At 32.9% G+C, this 21,869-nt stretch overlaps 1 protein-coding gene across 4 annotated transcripts in view; it reads right to left on the bottom strand.

Moving 5' to 3' along the window:
• Positions 1-1,263: 1,263 nt before the first annotated feature.
• LOC130626128 (uncharacterized) overlaps positions 1,264-21,869 on the bottom strand; it is a 74,722-nt gene continuing 54,116 nt past the window's right edge. For all 4 annotated transcript variants that reach the window (XM_057441232.1, XM_057441229.1, XM_057441231.1 and 1 more), the window contains one exon: positions 1,264-21,561. In XM_057441232.1, coding sequence (XP_057297215.1) covers positions 21,488-21,561 — 74 coding nt within the window. In that variant the 3' untranslated portion in view covers positions 1,264-21,487. The remainder of the gene's footprint in view (positions 21,562-21,869) is intronic.

The following is a 21,869-nucleotide window of genomic DNA, read 5'->3' as shown; positions in this document are numbered from 1 at the left end:
CTAAATGCTATTTTAGGCCAACATTGGTCCAAAAATTAAAACTACTTTATTTTTGACAAAATGTGGCACAGTAAACAAAAAAGTGTGCTAAACATGATGGTGACATCAAAATTTTAGTTTTTTGGCACCTTAAATGCCATTTTAGGCCAAAATTTGTCCAAAAATTAAAACTACTTTATTTTCGACAAAAATTAGCACGGTTAATAAACAAAGTATGCTGAAAATGATTAAAAAAACATTAAACTACCATTAAAGCAACACATAATTTTTAGAAACTTTGCTATATATAGATATAGAATCTGGACATTTATTAAAACGGTTTTCTTTATTTCGCGCCAATCCAATCAAGTAAAACTTCAAAAATTACATCCATTTCGTATTTATATTTAGTAATTTTTGCTGCGAATGAATTATGGACATTCCAACTCTCTTTCATGCAATTGACATTTCTTCTTTAAATTTAAGCAAATTCATAACTGGAAATCAACAAAATATTATACAACGCAAAGCTAATACAAGAAAAGCAAGCATAATCAAAAAAGTTGATTCAACTAAAACCTGATTGCATTATTAAACAACGAAAGGTATTTGACATCGCCACAGGCTATTTGATCTTGTGTTAAAAGAACAATTTATTAAACTTTAATGGACAATACATAAATATGTAAAAGTTAACCTTTTTACAATTGTTAAAAATCTACATTTATACCTTCGTCTGGAGAAATCCTCAATCTCATATAATGTTCAAGGTCATGAAACGCCAATAGGACTACGTCTGTTTTTATCTTCTAAGAGCTTATTATTTGTGTAACATTTGTTTTCTGTTTGTTTTTAGCCACATACAAATCTTAAACAAACCGATTTTAAGATTCAGCTACGAACGTAGACTTTGAGAAAACATCCTAAAGTTTGCTAGGCTAGCCTTACTGATTGACATTCTTTTAGGGGTTTTATTCACTTTGTTCTAAGAGCCTTTTATCCTATCCTGGTCAACATTGTTTATATTTGTGTTACATATCTGCACTAATTTTTTGCTCAGCTTTACTTTCTAGCTACCTCTGGCTAAAAAGTGAAAGCAAAATACATTGCCTACAGTAAAATTTTTAAATAATACTTTGTTATGCTAAATAAAGTACTACCTTATTACTGAAATATAAACTTCAGAAAAAAAGGTTAAAGTGTATTAATGAGACAACTGCTCAGTATTTTGTAACAACAGGCTGTAGAATGTGTTTTCATTTCAAACAGACAATGAATTTTGTAAATCTATTTTAAGAAATTAAATACTCAGTGAATGTTTACGTTGGTCGGGTTGTTTCTTGTGTTTTTTTTATTAAAGCGAAGTTGTGATAAAGTTTTTGTAAAAAAGGGTATTATGAATATGCGACATGCTTTTTCTGTACAAACCGTTCAACCCGGCACAACTCAAAGTTAATTGACTAAGAAAATAATACCACCTGCTTATTTCACAGCATTAACTAATGCCTACGTGTAAAGGAAGTGTTAAGCATGACCAGTGGATATTTAAACATCCCTAAAAAGTGCATCCATAGACTGTTAGTAGAGTTAAGGGCAATTAAACTTTATTTACTCGGATTTGACACGGCCCTCCTGATTTGTGCAGGACCTTCTCACTCAAGTGCCTTCGTCTTAAAGTTAATGAATTCACATTTTAAGGCAGTCTGCTTTGCAGCTACTTGTGACTTATTTGTTTTAGATTCCTGTGCTTAGAATCTTAAGCTGAGAGCCGCAGAAATGCTATATGTGGATTGAAACGCGTAAAATACAAGTGAAGTAGTTGCCAAGCTACTTTAAAGCGGGTAAAAATAGTTACAGCCTTTGATCTCAGTTTGTGGGCAAAACATACTTCTTACTTCCCCTGAAAAACCTCGTTTAATATTTAAAGTTCAGGGGAGCAAATTTTAGATCGCAAGGTCTGTCATCTGGTTGCTTTTTAGTTAGTTTAGCATTTAGCTGCGGATGAATGCCTTTTAGGCCAAATCTTGGATTGCATTTTAGGCCAAATCTTGGCAAACTAAATTTTACTTTTAAATAGCACAAAGACCACTCGGTCTGGATGTTTCTCAACTTTGGAGCAATCTTGTAAAACACTTTTAACGGACCAGACTCCTATTTCTCACCAAAAGTGCCTGATCATTTGCTCTGTCAAATTAACTATATAAATTTGTTGTAATCATTTACATATAGCTCTCAACAGCATTTAAAAACACTTGAGTTTTTCATAAAGCTCAGATGTAGAATTGCATCAGTTTACAAAATTCCTGACTCGTTCTTGGCATTTTAACAATTTGAAAATTCTTGACTAACGGACTGACGGAGTTGACAACATGACATAAATTTTTAAATGCTGCAAAACATCTTTGTTTCATAAAATTTTACACAAGATACAGTCAATTCAGTGCAAAATAATCAATTCGACCGCTTCCTTCTCTCGTTTATTTGCAGAATACCTATCTTAATACATTATTATATCTATCAGGTTCATCCAGGGGGTTTAAAATCTTATTGTATGAACTCAGTTGATGATAAAAATCAGGATTTCTCACAACCCTTATCTCGAAGACACAAGGAGACGTGTATTAAACTAAACAATTTATTACATATATATAAAAACATATATTATATGCATATTTACAAAAGTATGTTACAATCTACCTCAGTATAAACCATATAAATATAAAAATACATACGTTAACAAAACTCGTTATATTTCTAGCAAAAATATTAAGCTGTATTTAACAGCGCTTCATACCGTAAAAACTCGAGCAAACAGCCATATTTAGGTTCTCCTAAATAAACTCCTCCACACTAGTTCAAATCCAGGGCGTTCACTCAAGATTTCACGGTATTAACAACATATCACAATAAAAAATTAACAAAACTCGTTATATTTCTAGCAAAAATATAAAGCTGTATGTAACAGCGCTTCATACCGTAAAACTCGAGCAAACAGCCATACTTAGGTTCTCCTAAATAAACTCCTCCACACTAGTTCAAATCCAGGAATATGTCAATATGTAAGCAAACTCAATACTTCAAAAGTAAATAAAAAAGTAGTACGTAAAAATAGATAAAAAGTATAATATACAAAACTAAAAATATGCGCTCTAACATGTTGACTTGGAAGGTTGCTTTAAGTGTTATAAAGGTTAACAAAAAAGTTCCAAACATTTTCAAGCGAGAGAGATATTGGGAAAAAAAATAGGAAAGCGATAAGAAACGCAAGTTCGCTTAATTCTAGCTATTTCATCCACTTCCAACCAAATGCTACACTGCCAGTGCCGTTCCAGATAAACGGAAGGCTAACTGTATGTTTCTAACAACAAGATCTGCTATAATCACCAACGATAACTCTGAATATTTTAGGATGGTGTTTTTCTTCAAATTAAAATACAATGTTCACAAAAAAATATTCCGGACAAAATGACTGTTCGTATGTTAAAAGAAAATCATCAATGGGTAATTTTTCCATCTTTAAAGACAGTAATAAACAATATTTAAAGGCACATAAGTGAATCCACGACAAAAACAAAGTGAATATAAGAAGCGGTAATCAGCGGCAATAGGAATTTGCATATCCAACAGCATTTTTAATAGCAATAAGAGTTCGCATATTTAAAGACAGTAAAAGATGTAATTTAATTCTGTATACTTAATCAGCGAGCAGAATACTGAATCAGTGTGTCACCAGACTGGGCCAAAATTCTCGTTGCTTGATACGCTTAAAGCTACTGCTTAATTGTAAAAATTTACATAAAAACAGGTGGCAAGCAAAGACAGAAAGAATTCAATTCCTTAAAAACGATAATCAACCCTAGAAAAGCTGGCATAATAATCAGACTGTGATCACCAAAAGGAAAAATTCAACTATTTAGGGGCGATAACCAACTGGAAGAAACACTCGCATAATAAAAGGCGGTAATCAATGGCAGGCAGAATAATACTTCAAGTCGATAATCACATACAAGAAACATTTGCAAAATGAGAGGCAGTAATCAACAACAGGAAGATTTTAAATACTTAAAAGATAATCAACAGCAAAAAAAAACTTGCATAATAAAAGCAATTATCAACGACATGAAGAATTTGAATATTTTTAGGGGGAAATCAATGAGTAAGCGAATTTGAATACGAGAAGGTTTACATATGCAAAGAAAGTTACTTAATAACAAATAATGTGCATAAATGTTCTAACGCTGTCCTTGTCTTAGATAACTCTATAACTCCTTTCTGTTGTTTTCCACATAAAAGGTAACTTTTCATGTCCTGATAGCTAATTACCCATCTTCTTTCGAACCCTGTCTTCCCTTAAATCATATAACTTGTACATGCCACATGTTAATCCTGGAGCAATTCAGTGTTGATTTATAGAAGTCTTATATTTTGACGTTACTGATAATTAAGCATCTTCTCTTTTTATTCACACAAAACTTCCCTTTTGTAGAATACCTGGGCCTTTCATGTACTAATTTCCAAATTGGTGATTAATGATTTACTGTTGTTCTCAGTGATTAACTAAATGTGCCTTTTCCTGTTGTAAATATATATCGCATTAGCCATGTCATATATCATTCTGTAACGTCGTTGTCGCTTTCCCATTTTTAGAATAATCATAATTACTGGATTTTGATGTTATTTATAATTAAGCGCCTTTCTCATCTTTTTATAAAAAACCAGTGTTGTCTTCTCCATATCTTTAACAAGTACCGATTAGTAGTAGTAGTAGGAATTTACATATTTAAAAATAATAACTACCAATGAGGAGAATTAGAAGAATTAAAGACAGCAATCAATGACAAAAAGAATTTGCATATTGAAAGGTGGTAATCAAAAAACAAGAAAAATTTGCATATTTAAAAGTAAAAGCAAGAATTAGGGACATGCTTGAATTATGGGGTGCCATTATGAACAACATTCTATCTTGTATATCCTTTTTATATATGTTCCATTTGTTATCATATCTGTTTTATAACTCTATAATACCTTTAAATTTACAAAACCTAATTTCTTTGTTTGTTCATTCCTTATTTAATATAATGATCCATTAAAAAAAAAAATATATAAACTTAAATTCATTTCGTATGTTCACTTTTTTCCTTATGGTGTATTTATTTTTATTCCCCATGGCATGATGCATTGGGGACGCATAAGATTTTAACTTCGTTCCCAGTGTCTCACCACAACTTTTTCCCTGATTTTCTGATATTATTTTGGCAGACGGTCAAAAAACTGTAAACAAGAAGTGTAAATTTTAAAATGGATTCATTAAATGGTGAATTAAATCAGAAAGTCCCTTTCAAACATTGCTAAACAGGCAAACGAACTTCTTCAAGACCCGTGCAGTTATTCTCAGCCTTGACCAGTCTTCTGCTACAGCTGCTGCGCCAGCAGACTACAGTGCCTTCTCCTGCACCTTATCTCCTTTAGCACCACCAGCATTTTAAAAGTGGCACTAAAGTTAACCATACTACAACCAGTATGACTTTTGGAACCATTGCACCTGGAGTGAAATATTGTGCTGCTTGTGCTAATAATTTTTCAGGTCAACGTGCTGTTTATATCAAGCCAACTGTTAACTTTATTGATCAAGAACAAGATTCTGAACATGAAATTAAGTATAACAATGACAATGAAGTCAATGACATCACCAATGAACAGTTGGAACAACCTCCACTTCAAGAAGAAAACCAAGTCAATGATATTTTACCTCAGCAGAAACCAATTTGCAGTAGAAAGGTCACTAGTCAAGAGAAATTCATGCACCTCAAGGATATGATTCCTAATCATAGTGATGAAGTATTAGGAAATGCATTGTCTCTGTATCACTGTTTTGTCATCTGCTTTGGCGTTAAGCAATAATAATCACTGTAATACTGGTAACATTTCTTGATGACATAAATGACATGTCTTTTAGATTCAAATGGCTGCAAAGTCATACAAATCTATGACATATCAGGTCAAGAAAATCAAAAGTAGACCATGTTGGGGGTATAGCAAAGATTGCCATTCGCAGTGAAATTGGTAATTGTGGCTTATTGCAAAATACTGAGAAGATGGTGTCTTTTTTTGGAAAGCAAATTTCAAGAAAAATAAGATCCTAACTATGCTATAATGCCAATTCATGATCAAAAACTTAAAATAGCCAGGGCTTAAACTTGTAGCATTGAAGTTCACGACTGTCTATGGCTCCTCTTAATTTCAAGCACTTGTTTTTGAGCCACGTTCAACTTCTTTTAAAGCTGTCCCACGTTTGTGCGCTAGTGATAATTGTTTAGTCTCATATGGTCCAAGTGCCTCTTTTGCTAAGTATGACATAGTTGTTAAGACCTTGAACAAGTCTCTCCGCGTTCTGAAGTTCCAGAATGATGGTGAAAATGTACACGAAAATGTTGATAAAAGTAATTACCATGATCCAGGTCCAACTGTAGCTTTAGCATCTGACCTAACATCAGCAGATACCGTCTGGTTCATCAGAATAATATCCAAAGAGGAAACTGCAACGGATTCTGGTTTTACTAATGATTTTATCCACAAAATTTCACCTGGTGGTATATTTCTCACAGTGGTGAGGGCTGATGTGTTCTATTATAAAGCTTCGTATGCAAATGTGTGTTTAAAGTGATTTTTTGATTTAAAGTTGTTCCTTAGGTCCCAAATTACCAAAAAAATGGGTGGCAAAGACTAAAATAGATGACGTCAAAACTTTCACTGCCAGCAAAAAAATAATTCCACATTTATATATCATGTTATGGTTAGAAAGAGGAGATCGAGTGGATCAAAAAAATGTAAGAACCATGTCTTTAAAACGTAACGTTTGAAAGATATTACTATTCAAACTTTGTGCAAATTACAGACCGGTAATTTACTGACCAAGCACAGAAATGACTATAACTTGCGCAATAGCGAGATTTTTTTGTTGAATTTTGGTATGGTATTGGGTCAACCTAACGTCTTTCTGTTTGATCAAGATTTATTGTTGAAATCGCTGCAAGGGATAATTTACAGCCTAGTAATTCACAGACTAAAGCATGTTATTTAGTTATTTACTTACTTTCTTTCAGGAAATTTTACAAAGTTAGAAAAATTGCTGAAATAATGACAAAAACACCTTCAGCAATGCTTGTACAATGTTTCATTCACTAAACATCGCTAGAACTATATTCATCAGACTCGGATTCATCGCTTGCACCACCATTGTTTTGACACATCGTACATTTACACATGTCAGTGCACGAAAAACCATTTTTGCAACATTTACATCGGTTGGACATGCAACTTGTTTTGCAATTACAAGAACTTAACTCGATGAGTGCCAACGGTGCAGGAAGTTCATCAGTCATTATGGGTGATAAGTTACCGACCTCATCTGTTTCCCAACCATAATTGAGTGGATTTGGAAGTTGTTGAATGAAGATATGTGATCTTCGTAAAACCATTGAAATGAAGTGACACCTGAATATTTTGTACTTCAATGCAGCTGAAGTTGGTGGCAACATATCAGCATCGTACTGGAATATGGAGAATAAATGCGAACGCAATTGCGTTAGTGATACGACGTCTGCAGTACATTTATTCCCCTTATACATTGAAACCACGAAACTAAGCTTTCCAGTGTTTCCAGATTAGGAAGTTTCACAGTACTTCCAAGTGTTGATAATGCCAGAACCACCTCATTATCTGCCTGTAAAAAAATCTTCAGCCAAGCAGACTTCGATTTTTTGTTGAAACGCCCAGTTTGGTCACACCTTATAAACGTATGAAAACCAAGAATAGCTTTAACATGTACTGCACCAAGGTCTTCAAAGAAATTACGAATATCGATATCACGTAGAGCAGAATCTCGACCTGTTATGGTATTCCTTGTTGTGATAAAGTTGTTTCGCCGTAAAAGCCTGCATCAACAAATAATTTGTCAATTCCACTTCCATCAATGCATTTTCCAATCATTTTTAATGCTGCAAACACAATGTGCAATTCACCCAAACGGAATATGAAATTTTCACCGATGTGCTTTTCTTTCGTAGCCGCATACACTTACTATACAACTGGAGATAAGTGATACAATCGTTTTGTTTTCTCCTGTGAATTTGACATTGATTCCTTGTTCAAATCTTCAGCACTGTGTAATGATTTGACCAATGGGAGTGCTAGGATAGAGAGGAAGACCCTGGCAGGTAGTTATTTCAACTTTGTCTGTAACCAGTGATTTATAAGCAGCCCAAGTTGGCAAGCTTCCAATTCTTTAGTCTTTTGTCTGATAGAATGACCATGTTAGATCTCCTTTGATATAGTGCTTAGCTTTGAGATCATTGCTTAATATTTCTAACCTTGGGAACGTTTCATCAGGAAGAATTGGTTTCTCACATGACAATGTTGAATTGATTGTGGATGAACTTCATTTTTGTATCACTATGGGGTTGAATTTTGAAGATGTTCGATGCTCTTTTGAAAGAAATTTGACCAGTTCCATGATTCCCGTCATTTTCTTTCATTTTCTCTGAAACTGCATAAGCTAATTCTATTTCAATTTTCACGATTTTATCGTAGCTAACAGTTAAATTAAGATCAGATAAACAATCTAACACTTTTAACTCCTAGTCTCTTTATAGATATGAAGACCTCATCCGACTGTGAAGGGTGTTTCACGATTATATCTGAATCCTCCATCACTGGTTCCTATTTTAGGCTTGTGGTTGCTTTGCCCATTTGTTTTCAAACAATTATTAATGAATTGACATATGTTACTAACACAGTTGTCGATCGAAGATGCTCTTCTGTTTGAAGTGTCAATGCTTTTTCTTGGACCAATTATCAACCATCTGATAAGTGATTGTACAACAAATCCATCATAACTGCCATTAAATTGCCATAGTTGTTGGTTGAGAAACTGTTCACGCACTAGTTTTGCGCACTCAAATATTGTAGTGGCATTATCTCGATTGCTTTTGCTTGCATCGGGGTTGCAAAAATTCTTTCTGATTCTGTTCTTGATGGCGGTCTTATTTTCTGTTAACAATTGCTTTAAATATCGCTTGTAATTGATTTGGTTGCTTTCGGAGTTTCCCATTAAGCTGTTGTATGTATAGTTACCATCATTCATACTTATTACGTTGTCTTGTGATTCTTCCATTGCTTGATGGTGTTAATTATTTCAACATCTGTAAGTGCGCGATCTATATCTTCCATATTTTGACATGACTTGATGTAATGCTAAAGCCTCTTTCAAAATTTTCAGCTAACATGCTAAATGATATTGGGCATCATTTACTATCGCTACAGCGTTAAGAATGTTGTTCATACCGATGAAAAATGATTTATCTGCTATTAGCTTCGAGACCTCAAGCATCTTTGTTGCTACCATCTCAGACTTAACTCAATGTATCTTTTCTCCCCTTTCTTGACAAATAAAGTTGTTTTTTTCCGGTTTGTTTCACAGATACAACAAATGATGAGCTTAAACTGTCAGGAGACTCTTGTGGTACTGGCTGTTTCTTTAACCTATCTCTCTCTGTTTTATTTGTAGCCATTTTTTAACAATCAGAATGGTATAAAAACTTTCCTTCAACAAGCTGTTATCATACGACTTCAGTTTTTCCTAACAATCTGGATACTTCGATTCACCACAACTCTTTCTTCGAGACATGATAATAACTATTTTAAATACTGCTCTTTTGGGTTGCCAACATTCTAAACAAAATACGACATCTTGGTTAAACTGTCAAACAAAAATCTTTCTCTCAGAAAAGGAATGGGAAAAAATGTTTAAGTAAGGCGGTACCTTTTTTGATCTATCTTTCTGGCACAATATACATTTCCAAAAATCCAGCACATTCATTGTTTTTACACAGTTAACATCCATTTTAATTCGGTCTATTCATTTTATATTATGCAAGTATGTGTATACTATAAAGATCACATTACACTTCAATAACACCACTTCGAAATTAAACAGTCTAGCTATGAAATTGAACAATAGAATGTTTTCTAGAAATAGAACATTTGAATTCTATGTCTATGAAAGCGAACTATTATAAAACAAAACTTTTTATCATACTGATACTAATGCATACGAAATGACTAAGTAAAATTCGCTACTTGCTTTTTAAAACCAAAGTAAACAACTAAATAACAGGCCTTGGTCTGTAAATTACTGGTCGGTAAATTATCCCTTAAAGTGATTTGAACAATAAATTTTGATCCAACAGAAAGACATTGGGGTGACCCAATACCATACCAAAATTCAAACAAAAAACTTTGCTATTGAGCAAGTTATAGTCATTTCTGTGCTTGGTCAGTAAATTACCAGTCTGTAATTTGCACAAAGTTTGAATAGTAACATCTTTCAAACGTTACGTTTTGAAGACATGGTTCTTACATTTTTTTGATCCACTCGATCTCCTCTTTCTAATCATATATAACATGATATATAAATGTGAAATTATTTTCTTTGCTTAAAGTGAAAGTGAAGACGTCGTCTAATTTGGTCCCATGGGACCAAAGTTATGCCACTCATTTTCTTCGTAGCTTGGGACCTAAGGAATAAGATTAAGTAAGAGTAAGTAAAGAACAACTTTAAATCAAAAAATCACTTTCAACACACATGTGCACACAAAACTTCATATCAGAACATAGCACCCCTCACTATTCCCCCCAGTGTGTTCCTCAATTTTTTTTTTAAACTTGAGTTTCTTAGTTATAATTCCTTGTTCTGTTCATCTTTATTCATTGCTAACCGTTGATATACTTTTTGTTGTTGTTATATTTCAAAGAACGTTATCCGCAAAGAATCACTCAAAACAGAAGTATTGATCTTAAAAACCAGTCAGGTTAGTGTGGTTTTTCCCACAAAACGTCACAAAACTGATTTCAAACTACTACATGTGTAGGTGTGGTCCAACCACAGCTGGTCCAAACCTCAATGTGAAAATTCCTGTTTAATCCACCTTTACCACACTAGAAGCAAAAAGGTTTAAAAAATGTCAAAATTTGAATGTCAAACTATTTTTGACTTTCTTCTTTTTCTTAAATACTGGCACAATTGTTCTACGCCATTATTTAACATTTTCTGCTGCTGTTCGTCCACAGTAGTTAAACTTTGTTCTTCTTGGACGGTTAGTTCATGCATCACATCCAATACTTCAAATGTGTCCACAATACGATCAAAGTTTTCAAATGTATTTATATCTCCCGAACCTGAAAGATGCCCTACTTTATCAAACAAAACTAAAATATATGCCTGAATATATCTAGTAGTTGGTGGTGCTCATTATGGTTCGGCATTTTAATATATTTCTTGGGAAAAATCAGTTTGCCAAAAAAATCTTCCACTTTAATGAAAGTATACAGTCGAGTATAAATTTTACTTCAAAGTACAGAATATTTGTATCTCCAGATCAATCACTTGCATGGGGGAAATGTCCGCTTTGAAATTACAAAAAATATATTTAAAAATTCTGACCATATATTTGAAAGTTAGAATTTTTATTTTAGAATTAAAACTTTTTTAATAAAAATTCAGAATTTTTATTTTAGAATTAGATTGTATATTAAAGTAAAATAGTTTTATTTAAAAACAAAATAAAATATTTTAAAGTTGAAACTTGAATTCGCCAATTAGAACATACATTCACAATTTAGAACGTAAAATTTGTATACTTAGAAGGAATATTTTAACATTAGAACATATATTAAAACATAACAATATTATCAATAACGGCGCCCCATAATCAATGACAGGAAGAATTTGCATATTAAAAAAAATGACAACCAAAGCAAGAGAAATTTTTATATTTATAGGGAAAAATCAATGAGAAAGCGAATTTACACAAATAAGAACAGCAAAGGTGGGAATTAAAGAAGGATAATATATAAACGACAGGAAGATTTAACATACTTGAGGGTAATTAATGAGAAGAAGATTTTGCATCTCAGACAACAACAAGATGAATTTGTATATTGAAAAATCCATGGAAAGAAAACTTTGCATAATTAATGATGGTAATCAACAACCATTTATTTCAATGACTAAAGACAAAACAACAAGAATATTTTCTTATCACATCTGGTTATTCGATACTGTTTAAATACCATGGCATATCACACAAGGCAAAAATAAACTAAAATGATTGTAGCCTAACAATCAAATATGAACGTCTATTCTAGCTCAAGCAGTGGATTTATTATTTAAATTCAAAGGAAAAATTTACAGATAAAGGCCACGAAAATTCTGCAACTAATGAGCACCTACCTTTGCGGGTTGGACTATCACCAGTTGATCTCCATCTTAACTTGACTGTATGCACACTGACATTCGTCTTTGGAAAACACAGTTAATAAACAGTCTTGAAAGTATTGTATTTGTTGTTGTCTTTAAGAAGCATAGTAAGCACGAGTGCTAACCATTTTACTAAGCAATTTCTGGCAATGTCCTAACGTGTATTCCCCTATCTAACCTGTTTAGTGTTAACACACCCTATTCGTTAGTAGGCTAATAATTGCTTTACAAAGAAAAATAAAAAAGGTTGAGTAGGATGCAGAGACTTATGAGTGAGGTACAAAGGGGGGCGTAAAATCTGACCTTTAGTTAAATCGAGCATGGCATTGGCACAGATCTGTTGTGTGTCTTGCAAAGAAATAACGCTAATGTAGCAAATTTTCTGCGCTATTAATATGCTGATATTTATTGGCGGTGCTTTTGAATTGTATAGAAATCTATCAGATGTAGATTTAAAAATGGATGGCATACGTGGCAGAAATTTTACTGCCAATAAAAACCAGCACAATGTTTTTTACCCTGTACAGTTTTATTGTCAGGGCAAGCCTTAACGCAGAGTCTGCTCAGATTTAAAGCCCACTGAATGAAACGTACTTTAATGTCTAAAACTTTTGATTCTGACAAAACAAAACAATTTTTGTGGTTCTGTGGTGGGGTGTCTAATACCATAAATAACAGTTTTAACAATATCAATATAGCACGATACAGTTCCATACAAAGTGAAAAATGCTATGCTTTGTCTATCAAATACATACTCTTCAAATCTTACTTCTCTATGTAATTATAAAAATCTTGTAGTCTTCTAGTGTCATTATAAATTGATCCCTCTAAGATTTTCTTGTTGTGTATATAAAGAAAGCCATCGATTTTTATGCCATCAATAAAAACCAAACATCCATGCATCTTCATCACCACCATGTTTCTTTTTGTGTTTCTCTGAGATACGTATTAATGTAATTGTAAGTTCCCCAGTGCTTCATCCTTTATTTATACTTGTATTGACCTACAAACAGGAAATGAATTTTTGATGCCATTGATGAAAAAGTTACATCCGATCTTATCTATGCGATTAAAAAGCATCAATCCTTTCCCATGCATTTGATAATTCTTCAGCCTTTAATTGCAGATATCCAAATAAGGAATAAATTTTTAATGCCATCCTGTTTGTTTCCATATATGTTCCATTACCGTTTTTTATCAGATAGGTTTGTTCTAATCCTTAATTAACCAATGCACTCTTGACCTGATAAATAATTTACAACATCTCTCCATTCTATTTGCATTGTTTTTCCTGCCTATGCAATCATTATTTCTTTAAGCCTTTTTGTTTGATCTGCAAATAATCGGTGGATATTGATGCCAGTGAAAGTGCCCTTCAAAGAATTTTGCAATAAGTCTTTTTTTTCATCCACACCATATTTTTCTTGGCAAATTTTTATTTGGATTTGAAACATGTAATAATTTCTTTTTTTACATCCTGAATCAGCATCCAACCATGCCCATTGATACTGTTTAATTAAGCAGTTCTACTTGATATCATTGATCATTTCATCCATCATCCAAGCCAGTCATATCTAAGGCTTGTTTATAATAACGATGAGTTGCTACTTTATCCACGTTCTTTTACAAACAGGCATTTTGTCGTTATTGAGAATAAAGTACCTTTTCCATACACCACACATAAAAAGGCTTCTGCATATCACAAAAATATCCAGACTTGTCCATGTCATTGATAACTAATTTCCAAATAAGGAATAACATTTTCATGTCATGATAATTACTGTCATCCTGGGACATATTTCACACAACAGTAATGCTTTTCCATGTCATAATAAGGATCATGAATTCGCCACACCACCATTAGCTATTTAGCATTGTTGCATTCACTTCCAAATAAACCATGGATTTTGTGATATTGATTCTGTGTCTTCTCCATCAATTTTCTCCATGCGTTTTCTATTTTCCATGTCATCAATTAGTATCTGCCTTTGTTATATGTTTACACATGGCCATGCCACTCACAATTTCTTTGATCGATTTCTGTTGCTGCTGATAATTAAGTACCAATCCATTTTAAAGTCTTGCCTTTTCAAAGTCTTCAAATTGTATCTAGCTTTGTACACGTATTTCTCACATTAATTTGCAAAGCAACCATGGATTTCATAATCGATTCACTACTGCAGTCTAGTTTGTCAGTGTACAAGAATTAATTCTCATCTCATTGATAATTCTTTACCCTAATCCTGTTTTTTTTTTCAAGTAAGCAGTAAATTTTAGATGCTGGTGATACTTAATTACCCATACATCCTCCACACCAAACTTCTGGCCATGATTCCACAGTATTCTAAGTTTATTTTAAAATAAGTCCTAGGTTTTAACGTTATTGATAATTAAGTGCCTTTCCCATTTTTCCTTTACACGACTCTTACCTGTACCACATTTTTGATAAGGCTTGCTTGTTGCCACTACACATATGTAAACTTTATGTCATTGATAATTTTCTGCAGATTTTTGATGTTGTTGCTAGCCATTCTTCTCAAAGGACTTATCCCTTCTCCATGTTGTCAACAATTGTCCTGCCTTGTACATGCCATCCATAATATCTGGGCCATTTTGCAGTGATTTTAAAATAAGCCATTGAATTTGTGTTATTGTGCCTTTCCCATTTATTCTACACAAAATTCTTGGTTTTTCCATGTTGTCAATTACAAGCGTTGGCCTTGTCTTCCCTGTAGTTTTTTCCATAATAAAGACATCCTAGATAACAATTACTTCATCTATTTTAACCGCAGTCTTTTCTTTTTTTTGTTTTTGATAATCAGCTAGCCATTCTGTGATATTCAAGAAAGTTCAGATTTGTAAGTTATAATTCAACGCCTTCTCTTGCTATTCCCAAAACAAGTCTTCTATTTCCTATAACGCCTGGATTTTGTTGCGCTGATTTCCAAAAAAGCTATTGGTTTTGATGTTATTAGTAATTTAGTGCTTTTGTTATCGATTTCCTAAATGCGACTTGCCATTTCCTTGTTCTTAATAACAATATCGGATTAGTCATGTTTTCTATAATCCTCCAGCGTTACTGTCTTTTTTTGAATAAGTAGTTAAATTTAATGGTGCTGATACTTCATTTTTAGTTTTGCCTTCTCCATGTTTCGAATAACCACCTAACCTGTTATATTATATTCTCTAGCTGATCCAACTTTTATTCAAAATAAGCACTGGATTGGAGTCTTTTCGCTTTCTAAATAGACCATGGATTTTGCGTTAATGATATAAGTGTCTTTACAAACGATTTTACACAAGAGTCTTGTCTTTTCCATGTTGTGAATAATTTTCTAACCTTGTCTTCGATAATTCTCCAGCTCCTTTCTGTTGTTTCCACATAATGGGGTTATTACTCCTTTTTTTCGAACCCGGACCTTCCTTTTTAATGCGATTTATAATCATATAGCTTCTACATATCAGAGTTAATCCATGAGCCATTCAGTGTTGCTTTTAAGTCTTATAAGTCTTTGATTATTAAGTGCCGTATATTTCTTTTATCAACAAACAATCTTCCTTTACCTAGAATACCTGGACCTTTTCATGCTGATTTTTAAATAAGGCCATTATTGATTTGGTGTTTATCTCAATGATGAACTAAACGTGCTTTTGCCTTCTCAATGTTGCAAATATATATCGCATTGGCCATGTCATGTAAAATTACGTAGCGTTGTTATGGTTTTCCCAGTATTACCTTTTCCATTCTTCAAATTCTTTGGTCTTGAATAATTATGTAGTCTTACAGGGATTATAGAGCTAATCATTTTAATCTCTAAATAGGTCCTGGATTTTGATTTTATTGATAATTTTAAAGAAACGAGTCTTGTCTTCTCCATGTCCTTTGTAAGTACGTTGACCTGCCTGTGTCAACGACAAGCAATTAAACTTGGTCATGGCACTGATATTTCTCTAGGTTATTCCCCTTTCTTTCTAAATAAGCAATGTATTTTCGATGTTGTTGATAAATAAACACCTGTACATTCTCCATAACAAATTTGCCTTTTTTGGAAATAAATTATTGGCGGTTATTAAGCCTTTCTATGTTGATTTGCAAAAGGTGCCATTGACAATTCTCCAGCTTATTCTTTGTTTTCCAACCAATAAAATTTTGATATCATTGATAATTAGTTGTCTTGAGCATTCTCCTAACAAAAAAGCTCCATGTTACGGGTAGTTCTCTAGCCTTCTTCTTCCAAAAGTGCTATGAAAGTTAGATATTAACAGCTTTTTAAAAAGTTTCCATATTAAAAATAGAGCTGATGTTTTTACTTTTGTCAATTCGTAGTGGTTTATGTAACTTTTTCAAACACCCCTTATACATTGCGACTGACAATATTATATAACTTCACCAAAATAATTTTAATTATTGTTTATATGTAAAAGTAAAAGTTAAATTAAGACCAATTGCTTAAAAATCAAGCGAAAGGTTTTCAATATAAATCATCCTCTGTGCTAAAAGTGATTAAATTTTCCGTACAAATATATGACAATGTGCTTTGCTGGTTCTGAATGTTAATTTATGTTTTCCTGCTCAGGCCATCTCATCCCATCATTTCGTATTGTCCCTTCTATGTACATTATACCACTGCTGGAAACACCATAATAAATCTTACAAGGTTGTGGGTTCTTTGTTTTAAACGGTAACAAAGCCTTCACTTTCTTTATTTCTCATTTTAAGTCATATTTGTCAACTGTTTTGACCTTGAAACGAACGCTATCGATATCTCTTCGTTCTGCTTGAGATTTCAAAAAAGTCTTGAATAATACATTCTTGTAATTTTTAGTGAAATATTTAGCATTTCAATATCTCTAATATGCTGTTAATGATTCCAGAACAAACAGAATTTGTGTATTTCTCTGTACTTTCTCCAAATCTAAATCTTGGTTTTTAACAATTGTTTTTAATTTACCTTTTTCTTTTAGCATTTAACTAACAGCGTACATATTTAACAACAAACTAGTTCACATTCTTACTTCCTAGATGACAGAAAAGCATTCTCGTTTTATATCAGACTGTCATTCACATACACTCACCCATAGAGGTCTTGATCCTAATTCATTTATTTTTCAAAAGAAAGCAACAATAGCCTACGTTAAAATACACTAGGGTGAAAGGAAACCTGGCAAAAATAGTAACGTTAAACTTATGTTATATAGTTACAAGCTGTGGCCATAACGGGATTAAATTTCTTCAGAACTTAAATTTCAGGGGGAAAATCAAACTGTCAAAAATTTTAGTTTAACTAAAATAAGAAACGTTAAAAATACAACTATTATTTTTTATATTTAATTTCGTAAATTTTTGCAGTGATTCGACTTTGCGCCAGATGCAATTTTTAGAATTTTATTCGTGAAATTTAATTCCTGTGAAATTTAATCCCTTTAAGGCATGTTTAAGGTTGTAAAAAATATGTATTTATACTTCAAGAAAGCATGTCAATTCAGAGTTAAATTGCATCGAAAAATCTCAAAATGGAAATAGCCCACGTTCCAAAATCCACATGACTATGATTCTAAACCAATTACTGGCGACAATACATACCTGTTGACAATAAAAGATTGCAAGCACACGTATGAAGACGTACTTTCAAAATTTTAAGGCCAAAAACAAGTACATAGAAGCCATAGGTTTGTATCTGATATGTTGATAATTTTGGAAGTAAACCTAAGCCATTCGAGATGTTCTGATAATCCTTTAACATAACTCTAACCATACACAAGTATAAATACATATCTTTTTACAAGTTCGAAATTGTAACAGATATCAACTAAAAACCGAAAGCATTAAAAAGGGACAAAAAACAAACCTTTAGGCTTTAGGCTATATAATATAAGTCACGCAGCACTTTTTTTGACCTTAGCTACCTTTTTAGTCAACACTAACAAAGTCAGTGTAGCAGAATACGAAATTGAACACTAGTAGAAGTAGCCTGTAGAACGATTTTCACTCACAAGTTTGCCATATTTCACAGAGGCAACAACCAACACAATATTTTTGAGGCCATTTAAACTGTGCATAACAGGAATGAATATCGGTGTGCATACAGTCAGGAAATGATGTAAATCAGCTGGTGATAGTGCAAAAATTATGCTCATCAGTCGCACCCCTTCACCATTAAAAAGGCCTTTATCTTAATCTAGAAAAAAATAAATAACAAATCCACAGCTTGTGTTTGAATAGACAATTTCTAAACGAAATACATGAAGTTTTTCAAAAAATATTAGAGTTGACGGTTTATATTTCAATAATACTCTGTAAGCCATTAGTGATGGACACAAGAAAATTATTTGGAGACAAAATCTTTAATGTTTTCAAATAGACCACAAGTCAGAATTTTGTTCAGAAAAAAATGCTTGCTTGACCCCTATAAAAGCTATTAAAAAATTTAAAGTCATAGGTCATCAAAAGCATTTAAACGCTCCCTAAAAATGTCACAAAATGTAAAGAGCTGAGCAAAGTAAAAAAGTTGCGATCTAGTCTGCTAAACAGTGGCCTTTGATGGTTAAAGATGACAGACAGAAGCGGAGAAAAGGTTGAAGACAGGAAATTTTGTAAAAGTGAACCAAATAATGAAAAAGAAAGTACAAGGAACCATCCTGTTGAGGACGAAAATCTTTTCCAGAAAAACGTAGATCAGCTAATGGTTTTGCGTCATCCAATGGAAAAAACACAGAAACAAAAAACTTAAAAGAGGAGCTTGTGGAACGGATCACTATTTACATCATCGGAAACACCTGCAATATAAATGAAGATGTACTTAAAAATAGTTTTGTTACAGAAATAACATTAAAAAAAGGTGAAAGCTTTTTCTGATCTGTTCATCAGCAAGTGCACCGCTATGGTATCAAAGGAAGTGTAAAAAACCCACAAGTCCTCCAAATAATACCAAAGAAGATAATGCATACCATTTGGCACAATTTGATAGTTGCAAATCGAAGTGACTCTAATAATATCAGCTCACAGAACCATACAGGTTGGAAACCTGCACACAGGGAAGACATCGAGCAGGTTTGCAGCAATATATGAAAAAGTGGTCTTCTGAAATAACAACTATTTTCTGATATTAACAGGACCTGTAAAAATATGCTATATAAATAAAAAAATCAAGGCTTATATTACAAATGCTTGAAGAATGGAAACAAGGTTTGTACAAGATATTATAAAAATCATTGATGACAATGCTAATGCTTCTTATACAAAAAACAATGTAGAAAACATCTGCAAAGCTACATCCTGATTTTTTCAAAAGAAGATTGATGAAAGAAAATGCAAAAAGTCTCACAAACATAATCAAAAAATGTGTTAACCAGGAACACTTTAAACAAAATTCTCCAAATATATTATAAGGCTACTGGATGAAATAACAGCTGTAGGAGTTCATCAACTAATGATGCAGTTGACCAGTTGACTCACGCTGATGGAAGAGCCGCTAATGTCTTTCTGTGATTTAATGATGGTAAAAGTATTAGGAAATGCACAATTTGCTGAAGCTGCCTAAACTTAACTAAAAGAACAGCTGGATCGTCTGACATTAATGCGAAAACGTAAAAGGTGATCAGTAGCAAAAATGATGGAAAAGTTGTGCACTAATACACCAAATGAAATTTCATTGTCACTTTTAACTTGCCTTGACTGTAGATGCTTTCCTTTAGACTAAAACCCTGGTGTAAGATCTATTGGAATATGGGGGGAGGGGTTGAGACATCATTGGCAAATACATTATTGCAACAAAAAGGTCAGACATTCTAAAAGCAGCAGGGTCACAACAGCTTTATGCAGGACTCCCATCAGTATGCAATGAGAGTCTTTGAACAAGCTGGTACAGATGCATTTCTACTTTATCAAACAGCATTTACTACAAAATATTTAATAAATCATTACACTACACCTTCAACATTGTTCAAAGAGGAGAAAAAGAAACATATAGGGGCATAACGTATCATGGTAGATACACTGGATTGGTGCAAAAACAAGTACAAAGGAAAATGAGATACTTTGGTGTAGCTGTGAATCAAACAAATCGAAAAAGTGACAGATATTTCAAAAAGTGAACAAGCTACGTAGGTTTGTTTATGACTTAAAACGAGATATCCTAATGATTTCTCAATACAGAGGCTAGATAATGTATTAACAGGGAACTGATACAAGCTCCAACAGAAGGCAAATATATGTCTCAGCTTAAAAAGGAAGCAATTAACTTTACTATCAAGATTAGGTGGCATAGCATTTTAGATTTCTTTTAGAGATGTGCAACAATTAATTTCAAAATTCAAGAAGATTGACTGAGAAATTGCAAAAATATCCATTAAAAAAAGATGAAGAGCAAAGCCAATGTCAATGAAATTAACAAGAATGAAAGCTAGAAGCTCTAAAACACGAAATGATAAGACCCAGGGTGAACTAACGGAGCTGCCTTTATGAAAGCAGCATCAAGCTGGTTGTCTTCGAAAACACAGAAAAAAGAAAACACTTACCTGTCCAAAAAAGAATTTTTCCAGGGATTCGTTATCAACTTTAAGTGGGTGTTCAGGCAATACGAAGACAAAAAACAGAGAAGTATGCAAGACCAGTTGTAGAGAGGTTGTCTTGTTTACAGAAATATGACAATGAAATAAAAAAGATTTTATCAGTGTTGCCAACAAGATTGGTAAAAAAAAAGAGATCAAAATTTAAAGTACCGTTGCTGCATGTTTGAATACTACAATTTCATTTGCCATAATTCGAAGTGAGATCTTGTGCATCTGGTTATCACAAAATGTTATAACAGGAGTGAATGAGAACGATATAGGGCACATTGTTTTGCAAGTTTAATAATAGATTTCCTCTTTTTTCAAGCATCTTCCTGTGCATTATAGTGCGAGTATTAAATGTCTGATAATTTTGTAATAAATATATGCAAATATGGTAAAAAATGCTTTACATTGTTTTTTATAGACAGATCAGTTTAGATTGTTTTTTTTTTTTAACTGTAGCATTGGTTGGAGGATAAGAAGAGCTGTCAGGAAATAGTGACAAAACAGCCTCATTCTTTTAACTTGCGTCTTTCAAGAACCAAAAGATGCAACTTAAACTTACGTATTAACTAGGCGAAGATGAGGACTGTTTTAATAGCTAACATGTTAGACCAGAAAAAAAAAACTATGTTTACATCATTCGTACCGTACAAAGAGTACATTACGTTTTCGCTTTTTTTGGCATGTATTTTCCAACTTGTATTGTTGACCTAAAGTAAAAAAAACATTGACCAACATTAGTCAACACTACTTTTTGCAATATTTTTAAAGTGCCATAATTCATGGAATGCGTTCATACAATACAGTGCAAATACATAAATAGTAGAATTTTTTTTTAATTAAAACTGGATATTCAATCACCCTTCACAGAGGTTATTTGACCTAGATGTAATTTGGGAAATCCAACTGTTTTGCAAATTTATGATGCGAAAAAAAAACCCTACTAACACAGGTGCTGATTGTTCTACAAATTTAAAAAAAATTATGCTTGAGAAGAAAATGCAATAACCTGCACAAT

The sequence above is a fragment of the Hydractinia symbiolongicarpus genome, chromosome 14 (assembly GCF_029227915.1).
Source record: "Hydractinia symbiolongicarpus strain clone_291-10 chromosome 14, HSymV2.1, whole genome shotgun sequence".
Lineage (NCBI taxonomy): Eukaryota > Metazoa > Cnidaria > Hydrozoa > Anthoathecata > Hydractiniidae > Hydractinia > Hydractinia symbiolongicarpus.
Note: the sequence above shows the minus strand (reverse complement) of the source record. Positions and strands in the feature narration are given on the sequence as shown.